Source organism: Branchiostoma floridae, chromosome 18, assembly GCF_000003815.2.
Source record: "Branchiostoma floridae strain S238N-H82 chromosome 18, Bfl_VNyyK, whole genome shotgun sequence".
NCBI classification, from domain to species: domain Eukaryota; kingdom Metazoa; phylum Chordata; class Leptocardii; order Amphioxiformes; family Branchiostomatidae; genus Branchiostoma; species Branchiostoma floridae.
The window spans coordinates 5800755-5819535 of NC_049996.1; the positions used below are offsets into that span (position 1 = coordinate 5800755).

General features: G+C 42.0%; 1 protein-coding gene and 1 long non-coding RNA gene across 3 annotated transcripts; both read right to left on the bottom strand.

Annotated features, from left to right (window-relative positions):
• Positions 1–8588, bottom strand: LOC118405267 (leucine-rich repeat-containing protein 24-like). Of its 2 annotated transcripts, XM_035804668.1 has the most exons (3): positions 8464–8588; positions 2512–3005; positions 1–2439 (listed from the first exon to the last, which is right to left on the bottom strand). In XM_035804668.1, the coding sequence occupies exons 2-3, from the start codon at positions 2990–2992 to the stop codon at positions 959–961; spliced, it is 1962 nt and encodes a 653-aa protein (XP_035660561.1). In that variant the 5' UTR covers positions 2993–3005; positions 8464–8588; the 3' UTR covers positions 1–958. The 2 variants fall into 2 exon arrangements, with proteins under 2 accessions (XP_035660561.1, XP_035660560.1); XM_035804667.1 differs by having other exon boundaries at positions 1–3005.
• Positions 8589–15050: 6462 nt separating this feature from the next.
• LOC118406203 lies at positions 15051–18214 on the bottom strand. Its single transcript, XR_004829999.1, has 2 exons — positions 17049–18214; positions 15051–16685 (listed from the first exon to the last, which is right to left on the bottom strand). It is a non-coding gene; the product is annotated as an uncharacterized LOC118406203 (long non-coding RNA).
• Between the last annotated feature and the right edge of the window lie 567 nt (positions 18215–18781).

An 18781-nucleotide genomic window follows, 5' to 3' on the forward strand; every position in this document is an offset into this window, starting at 1 on the left:
AATCGCCCAAACAGCAGTGTCTGTTGTACAACCTGGTAGGGAATCAGATACATTATAATTATTATAAAAATGATATATGTCAAAGATAGGAGAACAACTTGGGTTTTTACCAAAGTCACAAAACTGTAAAAATCTCACTTCACAGTGGGGCTTTATGCTTCAAATCATCACAAACGAAACAGGACTCACAAGTGCCACGCAGATGTTTTGGGTTACTACACCGGATTTAGTGACAGATATTTGTCAAATAAACCATGAAAGCGTTTTAAAGTTTTACCCATCAGGGAAGCTATTACGATGAACCTTGTTCCCTCAAGGTGTATTCGTCATGAGAAGTGGACTGTAGAAGAATAAATGGAGGTTTGCTTCTGTGAAATTGGCAAAACGTGTCCTTGCTGACATGCTGAGAAAGTTCTTAGTTGAGACACCAGTGAGTGAAGTTCCGAGAAGCAATTGGAAATGGCGATTGAGTAACATCAGGAGCTAATGCTTTTGAGAGAGAGGATGTAAGGACAGTACTGCAACAGGCTGTACAACCATTAGAATCAACTATGTTTGACAGGTACAATTGCTTCTACATGCATGCTCCAAACGAAGACTGTGCAAATCAATGTTCTATGAGAAACATGTATGCACTAAGATTTTATGTGCGTATAAAGTAACTTTCAAATAGATATTTAGAAAAGGTTTCTGATGTTATAGTATCCTTAAGTCCATTTCAAAGCCAGAGGGGCATTCCGATAGTTTGTCACTTTTCTTTCGACAAGTGATATTTTCAATCGCCAATACAGATGAAAAGGAAAATTGGCCTTAAACTCAGCACAATAGCCGATTTAATCTTTTCTTTAAGAATCAAAAGAGTTAAATGAAATCCGCCTATTCACATTTCGTGTGAATCTTATCAAAATTTGAGGTAAAACCTATGGTTATGATTTACAACTCTTGAAATGACTAAAATTCAATGGCCTTCCATGTGTTTGGGTGCTACGATCATATAGCCATCAGCATCAGTGGGTAAAGCTGTGTCCTTTGTTTGAGGTTGGTAGTAGTGCATGTTTTCATTAGTGCCTATTGGCTGCTTGTGATGACTGTTTGTAGGCATCTCATACAGAACATCTTCTGGTGTCATATACATGGCACCATCTGGCACCACATACACACAATCGTCATCACCACGGGGAGGAGGGAGGGAGTTAGGCTTGTCTTTAAGACGTGACTTTCTTTTGGATGGCGCTAGGGACGTTTCTTCAGTAGGCTGTCTTGGACCTGCATCAGCCGGCATCTCATACAGGACATCTTCTTGCTTCATGTACAGGGCACCATCTGGCTGCACATAGATGGTCTCATCATCAGTGATTGTCTGACACTGGCCCTGCCCTGTCTGATCATGACCACTGGTCACTAAAGTAGCAGACTTGGCAACATTATCCAAAGCAATGTTAGAATTAGGACCTGAAGAGGGGCCTGAAAGGGGATTCTTGGTCCTCCTCTTGCACCAGATCGTGAGAATGACGGTGCCGATCAGTGCAATACCAGCTATTGAACCCCAGATAGAGCCAATGATAGCAGGTATGGGGAAACTGGGATAAGATTTTATGGAACTGCCGCTTTTGGGTTCGTCTGAAGTGGTTTGCAGAGTCGGACTTTCTGTCGCCCCAGTTGTGCCTCTTTTACCTTTAAAGTCTGTTATTATGCAGTTGTAATAGTCATTAGATGTTATTTGCGTATCAGCATGGGAAATTTCTGTTTCCGGCTTGTCTGAAGTGGCTTGAACGGTAGAACTTAGTAATGCCCTTGTTTTGGCTCTTTTTCCTACAGGGCCTGCTGTTGAGCTAGCTGCTGTGTAATTATGATTGTTTATAGAAGTTGATCGGGCATCAGCATGGATACTAATGCTTTGAGGGGGTGAAGCTACTGTTGGTTTTGTTTTGCCTTTTTTGTTCTTGACTGTGAAGCCAGATGTTGTGCCTTTGTAACAGTCGTTAAAGGTTACTTGGACAGGCAATGTTGAAAATGTGGTTTGCTCTGCACATATCAAATCGTCAGGACTGACATCTGTAAGCTTCTGTCCCCGTAAGTTGGCGGGTTCGGCACAGGTTATCTTGTGTTTATATGAAGGAAATTCTGTCGAATCTAGCCTGAAGGGAACCATCTTACAGTCACACTGCCAGGGGTTCCCGTTAAGTTCTATGTTTAGATTACACGGCAACAATCTGAAAGCTAAAGGGGTAATGGCAGACATCTTGTTGCTCGTAAGTGTCAACTTTTGCAGCTTGGGTAAGTTTACAAATGTACCTGCCTGAATCATTGTTATCTGGTTGTCGTGCAGAAACAACGTTTGAAGCAGGGGTAGATTTACAAGTAAACTTGCCTGAAGCATAGTTATCTGGTTGTTGGACAGGTGCAATATTAGTAGCTGGGGTAGATTTTCAAATGCACCTTTCTGAATCATTGTTATTTGGTTGTAGCTTAGCCACAACTCTCGTAGGCAGGGTAGATTTGTAAATGCACCTTTCTGAATCATTGTTATCTGGTTGTTGTGCAGGTACAACTTTTGAAGGAGTGGTAGATTTACAAATGTACCTGCCTGAATCATTCTTATCTGGTTGCTGGACAGGATCAATATTTGTAGCTGGGGTAGATTTTCAAATGCACCTTTCTGAATCATTGTTATCTGGTTTTTGGACAGGTCCAAAATTTGTAGCTGGGGTAGATTTTTAAATGTACCTTTCTGAATCATTGTTATCTTGTTATGTCCCAAATCTAACTCTGTGAAGGATGTTGGGAGGTTCACATTGATGCTGGTGAGGCCCAGAGCACGGCAATCGCAGCGCGGTGGTGCGCAGCTGCGGCCGGCGTTCTGAGCTGATGATGGTGTGCAGTTGCTGTCGGCTTTCTCACTTGATCCCCACAACCACCCAGCTACCTGCAGGTTGGGCACCATCAGGATGATGAGAAGGAACATCAGCAGGTGTCGCAGCTTTCTGTCCATGGTGTCTGGCTACCTAAGTAAAAAAAAAGGAAAGGCCTCTCTGCTAATGTATGCGATATTTTCACATTTGTTGGACTTTTTCAATGTGCAAGAATTGTTTCTCCCTAATGCTGCTGTGCTTGTTGGAGTTATCAGTTTCAATGAAGCCACATTCTTATCCTCTTGTATGCCAGGTTTGTGGTTAAATACAATACAACTATTTACATCAGAAGGCTCCCACCCACATACAAAAAGTGTGGTAATTAAAACTATTCCCATGGCGACGGTTTTGTTGTTTATAAGTATTAATGATTGTTGTTATAGGTGTGTTGTATTTGTGTTCTATCCTTTCGCCTGCCTGTATGTATGAAGATGATTATCTCATCTACATAAATAACAGTGTGTTCAAAGTATGAAAGTCTTAGCCAAGAAAGCTATTGTAGCATGCATTTTCTCAAACATTATGTAAATGAGACCCTGATTCGCCCTTCTTACGTCCGATGTTCAACTTAACGTACTTGTTGCTGCCAAATGTCGGAAGAATGGAATTTCGTCATTTAACACTATAATAACAATTTCTCATTAATAATGTAAATTAGGTTACAATTTGCATAATTGATGTCTATCGGTGTTTATCTCCTTTCTAGTTACATATGTCATGTTAACGTGTCCTAGTAGTAATGAAATACTGTGGCTTAATACACTGTGCTCGTTAGTTATGCAAATTAGCTCGGGGTCTGCATAAACAGCCCTTATTTATGGAAGGCATCTCCGAAGTTATCTACATATCAAAAATCACGATGATCAGTCAACCCCTTCCCGAGTTATTCGCTTCCGAAAGTATGATGCAATTTTGAACGTGCAGACGAATTGCTGTAGAATTTAGGGTATTTTGCCAATCAGATATATACTTAAAGTAAGCATAATATTTCTCTCTTTTTGAATTACATATGGCATATTTTTTCAGCATTTTAACATGAAATGCAGTGTATTTATAAACTTTCCACATTGATTATGCAAATCAGCATTTACATTTTTGTAATCATGTTAGGCATCTCTGAAGCTATCTATATTCTAAATATTATGATGATCCGTCAACCCATCCCGAGTTATTCCCCTCTAAAGGGATGATACAACTACGCAGGTGTGGAAAAATGTCTGACATGCCTGCGGAATTTTGGGAATTCTTGTCAAACGGTCGCACACTCTACTATTAGGCTAGCCCCTGAGGCGTCACCAAAAACGATTCACGAATAGATACTTGACTTATGCTGCTAAACCACTGTTACACAGCTACAAACATTAAGAAAATATGATCTTTTATCAAAGGTAAAAAAAATGAAATGATAATGTTAATGAAACTATTGGTAAGTTCATGCCAGGAGACTAATTGCAAGTACATGGTAGAAACATACTTATTCCTATATCTACACCAGGCTTTTTTTGGATTCCTGGGGCCAGGCGGGGAGGTGGGGGCGCTTTTTTGACCCCCTTCGTAATTTCAAATCGGCTTGGGTTACAATTACCAAATTTGGAAGGGATGATGTACTAGTTAATTTTTATATTTTCTGTAATTTTTGTATCGTTATGACGTATCATTACTTAATCATGACGTAATTATGACGTCATAATGTCATTTTTTTGGCTAAAATCGTCAAAATATGAAATTTCCGCTACACTTAAAGGTATTGAACAAAACGATAACTATAAGGTTATCTTATTTGTGTCCAAGTCTGCCAAATCTTTTATTACCAATGACGACGACATTGACGTCTATATGACATCAGAAAATGACGTCATTTCTCCGCCATCTTGGATCGACAAGGTTGAATTTTCTAAAATATGACCTTTTCCACATACAACCCAAAACCCCAATAGAAATGGACTATAAATGATCGAGTGATTGTGTTTTGTAAGAAAATAAAAGATTTTGACGATATTTGAGTAAAAATAACATGTCTTTATCGTTGAAACAGACATTTTCCGCCATCTTGGATTTTGACCCAAGACGTCATCAAATTAGCATAAATTATGAATATCTCATTAAAAAGAAACTTAAAATTACACAGGATGTTAATGATATAAATAAACAAGTTTGATCTTGCACTAAAACCATGAAATCCCATAATTCAAACAAATCAGTAAAGTTGGGAAAATATGCCTGTCAGAAACCCGTCATCATGGCAACACGAAAAATCACAAGCTAATTTTTTCCCACAATTGTTGCCAACAATATTCTAGGAAAAGTCACTAAGTTCCGTTGTCCTAGCACATGTCGTTCGCCAGTTATACGACGTCAAAGTTGGCGCAGGCACTTTTACCCCCCTGGTCTGGATAGGGTTAAGTAATATACATTAACATTTATAATGGATAGTCATCAATATCTTAAAACTCAATAATCATTATATTACAACTGAAACAGCAGAAAAATGATGATGATTAACTATGCAAAAATAATAGAATCATGATTATTATCATACCGCTGAAATCAAAATCTAAAGTCACTACAATATATAGATAAAATTTGTAAAAAATGCTATTGTTATAGAGCGAAGAACCACAGCAGTGATGTCGTCAAACTATACAAAAGGAAACAATCTTTACACATTAAACCATGCTGAACAATTAAACATTAGCATACAAACTATAGAAAACAGATTTTCGCATATATTATGCAAATCATTTCCTTGTTAGCATAATTGGCATCTGCTTATGTTTCAACTTTCATAATTTAAATGTTTAACATTTATTGAAGTCCAGTTAAAAAATAAAATTATTTAATTTCCAAATTGATTATGCAAATTGAGCCATCATTTGCATAACTTGTATAATATCATGCAAATCTTTTGGTAAGCTACCTGCATATCTAAATTGATGTCAACCCGTAATTTTTTGGTCGTTATCATTATCTCTTGACTGTTATTTATTAGCGTTTTGTTGTCCTGTATGTGTGTCTTTGTTTTGTTTATGTATATGCGGAGAAGACCTCGATAAGCAGTGCCTGCTTTCTGTCTCATCCTCTTTAAAAAATGTGAATAACAAGAAAAAAAACCGTCATTCCTTTCTGCAGTTATCCTCTTTGGAATGTCTTGACAAAAATGCCCCTGCAGTTCCAGAAACAAATGCTAGGGGTCTGAAACTTCCCCACTTTGTTATGACGCTGAAAGCTATCTACCACTAAAATGTCAAGACCACATCATGTCCAGGACAAGAGATACTTTGAACAAACTGCTATAATAGATTATTCTCAATAATTATGCTAATGTACTTTTTTATTTTGCATAATTGATACTTAATTGTGTACAACATTATCTCATTAAATCATGAAAATTCGTTGTTCCCTTCATAAGTTATCCACTCCAGAAGTTTTTGACAAAAATGCTTAAGATATTCCGAAAATAGATGCTAGGGGGCTCAAACTTACGTCACTTATTCCTGAGCACAAGAGCTATATAATACCTAAAATTCGTGACCATTGCTTGTTCAAAGCACGAGATAACAAAACCAGAAGTTGTGCTGCAGTACCAAGGATAGCCGCTAGGGGGCCCAAAATCCAATCATTTCTAGCTTTTATTACACCCCACAAACACACCAATTATGAATCCAATTTATCCAGGCGTTTTTGAGTTATCTCCTTATCTAGACAAATAGACAAACGCAAGTGAAACAAGAGTTCGGAGACCTCATACTGCTATTCTTCCACCTACCACAAACTACATATGTTACAGGATTTTGAGTCCTATAATGGAAAACATTTTAAACATAGATTTTCCTCATTAAGTATTTTAAACATAGATTTTCCTCATTAAGTATTCAAATTAAGTCCACATGTGCATAATTAGCATATCATTATGCAGGGCTCAGCCAAAGGTAACCGCATGCTAAATATCATGAAAGTCGATTGTTCCTATACTCATTTACGCTCCTTGGAATATTTTTGGACAAATTACTTCTGTAGCTTTAAGGGCAAGTCGCTAGGGGGCCCAGACATACATCACTTATTCCTTACATCACAAGCCATCTGTCACTAAAAAATCAAGACCATAGCATGTCCATGTCAAAAGATACAAAAAATGAAGTAATGCTGCAGTACCAATGTAACATATCAGGGGGCAGAAAATTGACCCTGCCCCTCGTCTTCCCAATTCCTAATCACATACTAAGTATAATTTTCATCCATTAAGAGGTTCTTGAGTTATGCTGACCACAAATATCCGGAAAGACAAACAGACAGACTCACACACAGACACACCAAAACTATACTTCAATTTTTCATGGAAGTAAATATAACCTCCGTGACATTTCATGGAGGTAACAACCGATCCGGACAATGACGAATTATTAGCATACAAACTCTATTATAACAACTCATCCCTACAAAGTCAAACCATGCAAAGAAGTCAAACGGTAAAAGTGACACTAGTGTGGTAAACTGACATCACCAACAAAGTTGGTAATCAATCTCATAGCTTCCATATTGGTGTCACTTTTACAATTATCCAATAAGTTTTATTTCTAAAACGACAGTCCTGGGTATCTCGCAAGTGTCACTTCTACAAGTACAATTATCAGACTACAAGATATATATTTGCTCATTTTGGTACTTTATCGACATGTTGACCACCCCTGAGAAGAAAGAAAAATTCTTGTTTGTTTTTTCTGAAATCAGGCGAAAATTAAAGCACGCGCTGATGTCATCCAGAAAATTTACTTGCTGTGGCCTAATTAGCATTTCTTAGAGAGAGCGCCAGACCACTTGTTTACACTGATGTGCCGAAATGTAGTGTAACAAACAGCCTTAGAGTAATCTTACTGATATGCATGATATCTTAATGTTCTGAAGCTCGCTGTTTGAATATTAATATTTAAAATGGAGGCTGTTTACTCTTTTTCATTCACTGACATTCACGACGTAGTTTAGGCCAGGTCAGATTAGATCACATCAATTTAATCCCTCGGTGCTGAAATGATGAAGGAGTGGGCGCTTGAAATTAAAGAAACCACGAAACAGGAATTCTGTTAGAGACTAGGCACATTCGACAGGAGCCAAAGTCATTATATTTCGCTTGTAGACATTTTAAGCATTGAATCATGTAGTTTGAGTGAAGAAAACGTATAAAGAATTAGAAACAACTTTCTTCACTGTTTTCTTTTTCCAACTCAGAAAAACGACCGAATCCAAATAAGTAGCATTGGTGTAACTGAGACAATAGGAGGTGCAGGAATATGAAAGTCGGTAACATGCCCTATCCATATTTTTAAGTGAGAATTGCATTTTCCAATGATTGGCACCTGTCAAAGGCTTGATTCTATGACTAGTTTTATCAGTTTTGTTAGTTATTTGGAAGTAATGTTGCTGTCCATGATATAAATGCAGCCGTATTTGCTGCGCGACGTTTTGGCCGCTGCCTTTATTGTGGCATAACAAAGTACTTTTCACCAGGTGATTTGATTTCTGAGAACACACTTACCTTAAGTTTCTCCAAACTCACCTCGTGAGCTGGTCAGAAACTCCTCAGTTGCCACCTTCTGTTCTGGGTGAGGAAGTCATGAAGGGCTGTGCTCAGTCCTCGTGTTGCACTGGTGCCTGCCAGATGCGAGCTCGGTGTGGCCTTTACGGAGCGGAGTGGGGAAAACAATGTTTAATTAGTCTAGCTTAGGTGGGCGTGTTGATTATCTGAAGCTGACGTCACCAGTGACACGAAGGTGCTCAAATAAACATTAATAGACCAGAAACTGACCAAATGTAAACATGTAGAGCGGCTCTTAGAAGGGACAATACATTAGACTTCATCCTTATGGTGTTCAAACTCATATTTTAGAACATTTGGCCGGAGCAATCAATATTCAGTACATTCGTACAAGCTGCTAGGGGACCCAAACCCACACCGCTTACTCTTAGCATCAAGAGCTGTCTACCACTCAAAAATCATAGCCGCAGCATGTTTAGAACTTGAGATATTCAACCAGGAAGTTCCATTGCAGTACCGTAACAGGTTGCTAGGGGGCCCAAAATCTGATCGTTTCCAGGTCTCATCAAGACCTACTCGCATATCAATTATCAATACGATCAATTCAGGCATTCTTGAGTTATGCTGGTCTTCTACATACGTACATATATACATACAAACAAACGCCACCCAAAATATAATCTTCTCGGCGAAGGTAATGAAGATAAACGTGGCATCATTTGTTTTGAGTTACAAAGGTTCTTGTCTTGGATAGCGCTAGCTTTGTTAACTGTTTACTGTTTTTGCACTGGATCGATTGATGCGTTTATAAAAAGTTATCACATAGTTTCATTTAAAACAATGTAGTGGTCTTGAGATGATTTTGTTTTCAGCGGCACTATCGTGCTCTTAATTTGCAAACGGGCTTTCGGCACACAAGCTGGTACGATGTACGCGGTGTGTTTGTTACAGTTACGTTCAAGTCTACGTTGCTAGAATTACACAGATGATACAGGCTGCCCAGTTGTTCTCAGTAAGGTCAAGGTCGGCCGTCTCTTCCATGCGGTTTGATGCTCTTGCGAATGCCGCACCAGCCTCAAGATGGCGCCCGATACGCCATAAAGCATATCCCAGCATGGACCAGGAAAGGGAACTGGTGACATTGTCTTCAACTTGACGTCCAAAAACGTGAACGATCTGATCAGCTTCTGCCTGGTGTTCAGACTCTAGAAATGCTCTGATCTGAAGGAAGTATGCGAGATGTATACAGGGAACGTGAAGCTCCCCTTCTTTTTGGTACATCAGCTCGTTTTTTAGCTCTTCTGGCATAAAGGCCATGTCTGGACGTCCAAATGTGATGTTCAGCGTAGATCCAATTTGACAATCCTCTGTGATAACCTGGAGAAGGACGAACATGGCTTCTTCCCACTTCTGGTTGAGGCATAGAAAGTTTCCATATTCTGTCATCGCCGACAAATCACTATTGCCGCACATGGCCAGGTGATATTCATTATCGGCTTTCTTACTTATTTTAGAGGACAGTTCTGCATTACTGCACGCCTGGGACAGTCTTGCTTGTACATGGTACATACGTGCCAAGTTGCGTCTAGTTGTGTAATCTTTTGGATCAAGGTAGACAACTGTCTCGAGGAAGTGAATAGTTTCAGCTAACCCTTCCTTATAGGTAGCGTTCGCGAGCCTACGGTATAGATCTGGGTCTCCTACGTCCTCCTCTGATTCTTCGAGAACCTCTAGTGCCTCCTCTACTTTGCCTTCGCGAACGAGGCTGGCACACTCAAGGTATACACTTGTGCACATACCGCCCTCTACATTGGCGAGGTCACTGTCCTGTCCATACAATGAATATTTCGCATGGGCTTTCCCATAGTACACATAGGCAAGAGAGAACTGACCGGCTGTCGCGAGAGCTGCCCCGAGCACAGCTTCAAAATCTCCCACCTGAACGGTTCTCCGATCTTCATCTGGCACGCTGTCCAAGAGTTCCATGGATTGCGGATTGCGTCGACTGCTTCCTGAATTTTTGCCGCCTTAAGTAAGATTTGGCCCAAATTTCTGGTGTACGTCGCTTTCCTTAGTCTCTGTTCTTCCGGAACCAGGCGCAGGGCCTTCTTATAATTCATCATCACTGCTGCAGGATACTCCGCGTTTTCATAGTGAGAAGAGGCTAGCCGAGCTAGACTGTGTGCTAGTGAAGAGTCCTTTCCACTCGTATCGGTAAATTTTCCATACAGATGAACACTTCTTTGTAGACATACCAGACCATTCATGTTGGACCCAACTGATCGATACAGTGAGCCCAGTTCATAGTGAATCTGTGCTAGGCGTCTTGATTCGGCGCCTTTGCTCTCCATGATCGTTACAGCATCAAGAAGTTTCTGTATGGCCTCTTTCTTGTACATCTTAAGCCCCGGTCACAAAGCGCGTACGATTCCTTGCGATTCCTTCCGATGCGCAGGATAAGCGCAGTGCGTCGTAAGTCGGGGGAGAATCGGAAGCAATGGTTTAAGTATATAAAGCCGTGGTCACAAAGCGCGTAGTGCATCGTACGATGAGGTCATAAGAGCGTGCCTGCGTCAATCGCAGTGAATCATAGTAAATCGGGGAGCGTCGTATGGCGAAAAATAGAGCTAAAATGGATTTTGAACATGTTCAAAATGTCGCTATCGTCGTAAGATTTTATTTGCCCCCATAGCAGAGTTCATTACGGCAATTTTTGTCTACTGATGAGGTTATAGATTTATGATTTTTTAGCAAGTTGTGATGGTTTCAGTTTTCCCTGATATTGTCGATATTGATGAAAAGGGCAAATATATCAGTCGCAACTGCCACAATCGTAACCAGAGAACAGCGCGCCCCGCACAGGTGATGCAGACAATTGTTTGATTGCTTCATGCACGTGAGTTTTTAATTAGATCAAATCTCAGCTCTCGTCGGTCTTGGGTCAGTTTACCATAATCGTAGTAACCATGAGGACAACACGAACATAAAGGCAGGCTCTATGAGTCGGAAATACATATGATATAATGCTTATGATATGATTTTTGTATGATGGCATCTTTTTGTTGATAGCATATCATGATACAATCTTCGAAAATGCCTGACACGTAGAGCCGGCAAGCAGGCCGAGATAACCATACTAGTACTCACGCTTGATTTGAACTTTTGCTTGTAATACTCTTGTTGTCATGGTCTTTTTAAATTTATTTTTACAGTTAAAGATATTATATATATATATAGGAAGGTATTTAACAGCTATGTCCACATTTTGTTGGTTAAAGGAGCGCAAAAGCGGTCAGACGGCTGTACAGAAGAGACACAAGTGAAAAATCGTGCGACGCTGGAAAAATTTTGAACACCATCCGATGCGTTGCGATGGCTTGCGATGCTTACGATTTTCTTGCGATGTACTGTGCTCATCGTACGATATGCGGAATAGTCCATCGTAAGGAATCGTACGCGCTTTGTGACCGGGGCTTTAGCTGTAGCGAGTGATTTCCCCGTGACGCCCATCGCTGTTGCCATGTGTAGAATTTGTGTTTGTCCGAGTCTTTCTAACATGGCCTCTGCTTGTTCGCTCATCATCGGCGATTCCCGATGTAGGTCCATCTGCTGAAAAAGAACAGCAATATTGACCATGCTTGCTGCTATGCTTGGGTGGTCATTTTCTATTCCATGAATTCGCCGTTTAATGTAGAGTGACCGTTGTAAGGCCTCTAATGCCATGTCGTCTTCTCCCATTGTTATGTAGACAGTCCCAATATTGTTGTATCCAGCTGCTGTGTCCGGATGAGCTGTGTCTCGTCCAAACAGACGAAATTGCATGTCCAATGCCTTCCTGTAGAACGCTTCCTTCATTCTCCCGAGTTTGTTGGCAACGTGACCATGGCTTCTTCAGAACACGAGATAGCAAAACCGGGAGGTGCACTGCAGTACCAAGGGAAGTCGCTAGGGGGCCCAAAAGCTAATCACTTCCAGCTTTCATCACACCCCACCAACACACCAAGTATGAAAAGCAATCCATCCAGCCGTTCTTGAGTTATCTTGTACATGACATTTCATGGAGGCAAAAATTGTAACAAGTGGGGTTCGAACCCACGATCTACGGCTGCAAAAGCAAATCGCTATCTGCACCCAGCGCCTTAGACCGGTCGGCCATGCTGACTCAATTACGTAATCAGGCGTATAGAAGGGCTATTAGAAGGGTTTGGTTAAATTGACTGAACAATGTAGTCGAAGGGCCAAGCATCGAATATTCGGTTCTACTTCCGGGGTTTTCTAAAACGGCTCAGATCATATAGAACGCGTTATTCTCTGAAGACACGGTGCACGTCGGGGCACAGCTTGAGGCCGTTGCATGGGTGTAAACAACTGTCTGTGGTGCAACAAAGAGACCTTAGACTTGTATAATGTTTATACTTTTTCACATCTACAGGATTTTCCAGCACAACTATGTACACATTTTGCGCGTTACAAAATGACATCTGGCACTATGGCTTTCGAAACTTTAGCAATTTTGGTCCAGTCTACTTGTCCTTGTCTGTTTTACAATTCACCTAGATCCAATTATCTAATGCCACAGTGTGATAGTCCATTTCATTGCCTTTACAATGATACCAAAGTTCCCTGGTTAATTTCAGGAGCAACGAGTTTAGACCAGAAAACCTGCGACAACACGTTGGGCGACCTCGGTAGAACGTACGGGGCGCAGCGTCTTCAACAGAGTGAAGATTTTTATATGCCAGTACTATGCTAGTAACCAATAGCGTCGACAATAAATTATACATCAAATGAAAGCTAAGGTTTCCGTGAGCCAACACAGAACTTTCAAGAGGGATAGAGAACTCATCATGACTGTAACGCCGTTACAAAGATGACTGTCAAGTTCTACAGCTACACGATGAGATACTGCGCTCCGCGGTAGAACGCACGAGGAGCAGCGTACTTTATAACGGAGTGAAAATCTTCTATTTGGGTGCTGCGCTATCAACCAATCAAGTCGACAAAATGCTATACATCAAATGAAAGGAAAGGTTTCTAGAAATCATTACACACATTTTCAAGAATATTCATGAACTCTACGTGCTTACAACACCGTGATAAATTTGACCGTCTAGTTCCGTAAATTGTATGCAGAGCGACCGCGTTCCGAGTTAGAACACGCTAGGTGCCGCGTCTGTATAACGAGGTGACAATTTTCAGTGTTGTACCATTGTGCAACAAACCATTTAAAGAGACATATAGATATATATCAAGTGAAAGCTAAGTTTTTGGAGAATCATCATATCAACTTTAAGACGGATGGAGAATTTTAGGAGCTTACGATCCCGTGACAAAGATTAACATAAGTCCCGTGCTTTCTACTGGGCCGACGCGTTCCAAATGTGTTCGGAACGCGCGCGGCGCGGCGTCTTGATTTCAACAGAGTGGCCATTTTCTATTTGGGTGCTGCGCTATCAACCACTCCAGTCGACAATAAGCTATATATCAAATGAAAGGTAATGTCTCTGAAAATCAGCACACCGATTTTCAAGAATATTCATCAACGTTTTATGCTTGCTAAAAGCCAACAAACTTCCCGTAAAGTGTGCGATGTTCATGGAACGATTTTTCAAAGTGTAACTCAACAAACACCAATGATTTGACCATGATGAGACGCGCTGAATCCGGCGCTTTCAGCATGCCAAATCTCATGGACCTGTAGTCAACCAACTTTATGCTATGAGTACTTAAGTAAAGGCTAGTTTCACGGGAGAGGCGCGTGGCGTCGTTTTCGCTGTTTTGTAAAATAAGTTTCCTAATTATCCTGCGTAATCATTGGTCCTCCGGTGTAGGTGAATAGATGATGCGGAGATTGCCGTCTGAAGCCTAAAGTTTCATGGTTTCTAATGCGACCGCTCCTGAGCGGTCGCGTGCTTCCCCGAGGAAAATGCCTCAGGGCGGGCTGGGTGGGTCGCTTTAGGCCCAGCGGCAGCCGGAGAACCAAATTGTCTGCACATAGATCACTCCACGGTCATCCTTATATGGTGATATGAGAGATCACCTGACCTTCTGACCAATGACATCGCAGGACAATTAGTTTCCTAATTATCCTGCGTAATCATTGGTCCTCCGGTGTAGGTGAATAGATGATGCGGAGATTGCCGTCTTCCGCACTAGTTGCCCGTGTTACTTCTGCCCTTACCTTCCCTAAAACACGCCCAGTGTGTCTAAGTAGATCAGACTCTTTATCTTAAACCATAACTTACCCCAACTCTCATTTCATTTTATTCAATCTATCATTTATCCCCACTCTCATTTCACGCTATCCAATCCCCAATCTCCTTTCATACTAACAAACCAACCTCTGTTCTCACTCTCATGTCAAGTTATATAAATCATCAACTATTCCCACTCTCAACTCAAATTACACAAACCATTATCTGGTGCCGTTCGCAATATGTAAATCAACTATCAAGCTCGTAATAGGGATCACCATTTACCCCAGCACCTTACACCGCCTCATTTAAGAATAAATAAACTAAGACTATGAGCACGACAAAAGCCTCTCAAAACTTAAAACTTTTCAACCATCAGCAAACTAAGAAAGAACATGTTACAGAAAAGAGACGCACCACACAACAAAGTTCTTTATTAATAACCTGAAAACATCAGGTGAATTCACGTATATACAAAACACATAAATACATATATGCCATTTGCCTATCCAAGTTTATCAAAGTCTATCTAGGTTATAAAATTGAAAATTGAAGATGGTATATAGTCATATCAAACCAAACAACATCTTCTTTACAACAATATCCAAACTCAGACGATGCCTCGCTGGCCCCTCCACGGGAGCTTCTGCAGTCAGAGAGTAGATGATGTAACAGGGGTCGGAATTCCGGGCTTCATCTTGTGGCTTACGTCCGTGCTTCGATTAAACAGAAGCTCGTAGCCTGGTCTGTCTCTTCAATATCTGTGCGCTGAATCAGAGCTTGCAATTCCTGTCAGTAACATGCCACGCACAAACACTTCTTTTACTTACACGTTAACTCGCCTCTTCACATCAACCAAGATGTCTAGCATCGAAACAAACATCGATACTTTAACAAATTCTACACATAAATAACCCATAACGACTTAGTGCCGAACCAGGGAACAAGTTTATACCCCAACGACTTAGTGTCGAAACCGGGGACCAATACTTTACACCCCCCAACGACTTAGTGTCGAAACCGGGGACCAATACTTTACACCCCCAACGACTTAGTGTCGAAACCGGGGAACAATAGTTTACACCCCCAACGACTTAGTGTCGAAACCGGGGAACAATACTTTACACCCCCAAGGACTTAGTGTCGAAACCGGGGGACAATACTTTACACCCCCAACGACTTAGTGTCGAAACCGGGGGACAATACTTTACACCCCCAACGACTTAGTGTCGAAACCGGGGAACAATAGTTTACACCCCCAACGACCGGGGAACGATATTTTACACCCCAACGACCTAGCGTCGAAACCGGGGAACTGATACGAACAAGGAAAACAAACAGAAGAAATCGCCAGCTGACTCGGAGCCACCACTGCTAGGACCAGGACTGGTGCTTGCTGCCTTGGCACCGCCACGTGAACCAGGACTGGAGCCGACTGCTGACTCGGAGCCACCAACTCCGGGACTGGAGCCTGCTAAGCCGACGCCGTCAATCCGTCTCCTAAAGTCGTTACGGGAGCTATTAACAAAGACATACGTAGTTATTAAAGCCTAAACACAAATGGCAAAAACAAACGTTGCAACATTAATATTCTCTCTTCCATACCAAACCTACCACACTGCTGCCTGGTTACAAAGCCTAATAAAACAACAACAACAACAAAAACGAAGCATAGAAAATCTACTGGAGAAAACAATGCAGACAATAGCAAACAAACACAGAAACCCACGGTAACGAAACAAAAAACCAAAAACCGCTAGTGCCACCACAGCTCAAGGGCCCGAGGGCTGGAATCGCTTGCTGACTGCGCGAACCGGGACTGGAGCAGCCTGCTGACTCGGTGCCGCCGCCGCGTGAACTAGGACTGGAGCCGCCTGCTAACTCGGTGCCGCCGCGTGAACCAGGACTGGAGCAGTCTGCTGACTCGGTGCCGCCGCCGCGTGAACCAGGACTGGAGCCGCCTGATGAACCGAAGCCGGCCGGCGCCGCCGTCTCCTGTCTCAATCAGGTAACCAGGAAAGGACTGGCTCGTGCCGGCTACTGCGGGGACTGGTAAACAAAGACGTACATAGTTAACAAGCGCAATATGGCAAAACAACGTTGTAACATTCTCTCTTCCCAATCAAACCCAACTACACTGCTGCCTGGTTACAAAGGGCCACAACGTGCCGATAACATGCCTCCCAGGCAGCCTTTTATACAGCTCCCAAACAACTTCCAAACCACAACTGGCACGTACACGCAAACCCAACCATGCCAAAGAGAGGAACTCGAAATGCGGAATACAACAGTTTCCCCAGCGAAAATAAATCAACATCAAACCCCCATACACAATCTAATAATTCAACGTATCCTCTGAAACAAATTCAATCGAAAGCAAAGCTTACGTAACCGTAAACGTTTTTCACCAACCACCGGAAAAATCAGGAATCTGAAGAACTTGTCCACGTGCAGCACGGTGTCGCTAATTCCTGACAGCAGAGCCGGCAAAATCTGCATATGAAGTCTGGCCTCGTGATAGCGTCAATTCTGTCGTCGGCCAGGAGATCTGTGAAAAATAACAAACATGTGAAAACCTGCGTGTGCCACTCGCCAATCCTCCTTGCTCGAGCCGATTAACAAACGTCAGAAAGAAAACGAAAATCTCAACAAATAATTACGTTAACACCTAATTATCCAAACGCTCCCTAACCCGGCAATAAGGAAAACAAGGCAAACCATCTGCATCTGCATAGGATACCCCCAAATGACCCCGCGAGGGGCAAAAGTAGGGGGGGGGAGCTGAGGCTCCCGGGTTAGGGCGGGCAGGCCGCCTGAGGACCAACAAGGAATGCAGGTGATGGGAAATTAATTAAGTCAACGTGTGTCCGGGCCTCGTGGTAACCCCTGCAGTCTGCACCACATTTGACTCTCTAAACTTCCGGCAGATAAAACAGTAAGAGACACACATAAAACATATCGCACATGTGCACCTCAAATCTTCCACAAATCTTAATGACCAGTGCGGCTTCCATAGGAAAGAAACGCTCCAAGTTAATTAGTGGAAACACATTCTGCACCTGCATGGCGGCTGGCCATCGTATACGTAGCTGAGAACAAAGGAAAATCGTTCATCTTGACAACATGCCCCCAAAAGTATCTCGTCAAGCTGAAATCTTGGTAAACTACAAGAGAAGAAAAACTGAAACAAAACGGAGTCAAATGTCGACGCTGGGGGAAGACAAGCACACGAAAAGGCAACAAAGAATGTCAGCGCATAACACGTGGGCACGGAAATTTCCCCTCAACGAATAAAGCACGTAAAACAAATGTCACCATTTCACCAAACGTTCATTTTCCCTTCTGAAGAAAAGGGAGCACGGATAAAGCATTTCTAGGCAAACGTGGCTGTCCTCAAATCGAAGCTTGTAGACATTTTCCTCGGGGAAGCCGCTGTGGTCGGGAACGGAGAAAAGCGTGGCCTAGGCTGACGGAGAACCAAATTGTCTGCACATAGATCACTCCACGGTCATCCTTATATGGTGATATGAGAGATCACCTGACCTTCTGACCAATGACATCGCAGGACAATTAGCGTGTTCTAGAGCATTGGCCCTTCGACTAAATGCATCTATCCATGCATCCATCCATGCATCCGAAACGGTTGAACGAACCGCTTCTGTCGATTCAATTCGATCAAAAGTCAGGTTTCCGTCTGTTTATCGAGGTTTAAATTCTAAAGAGCCGTATGGAAATTGTCAGAAATTGGCTTTTAGACACTATAGGAGGTGGGCTATCCTGTCAAGGTAAATTTTCATGAAGTTCCAGATTTATAACATCGGCCAACATGGGAAAGGGAATTCATAGCTCCTTAAAGCCGGGATCGTTTTTCTTCAGGTGGTATGTAGTGATAGCCTACTTAACACACTACACATCTCTTCCGCACTTTTGCAAACTGCCCGCTTCTATCTCCGACAATAAGATCCAGGTTGTGCTTTACACTGTGTGAGAATGCATTCTTGCATATATTTGGGGAGCAATGTGTTTCTTAGGGCATTCACGGCGAAATAGTTAAGAGCTTGGTGTCGGACGCGTTTGACTCTGAAATTGCGACCTCTGGCCTACCGCTTCATGCCAAGATCCGCCATTTTAAACAAATTTTACTT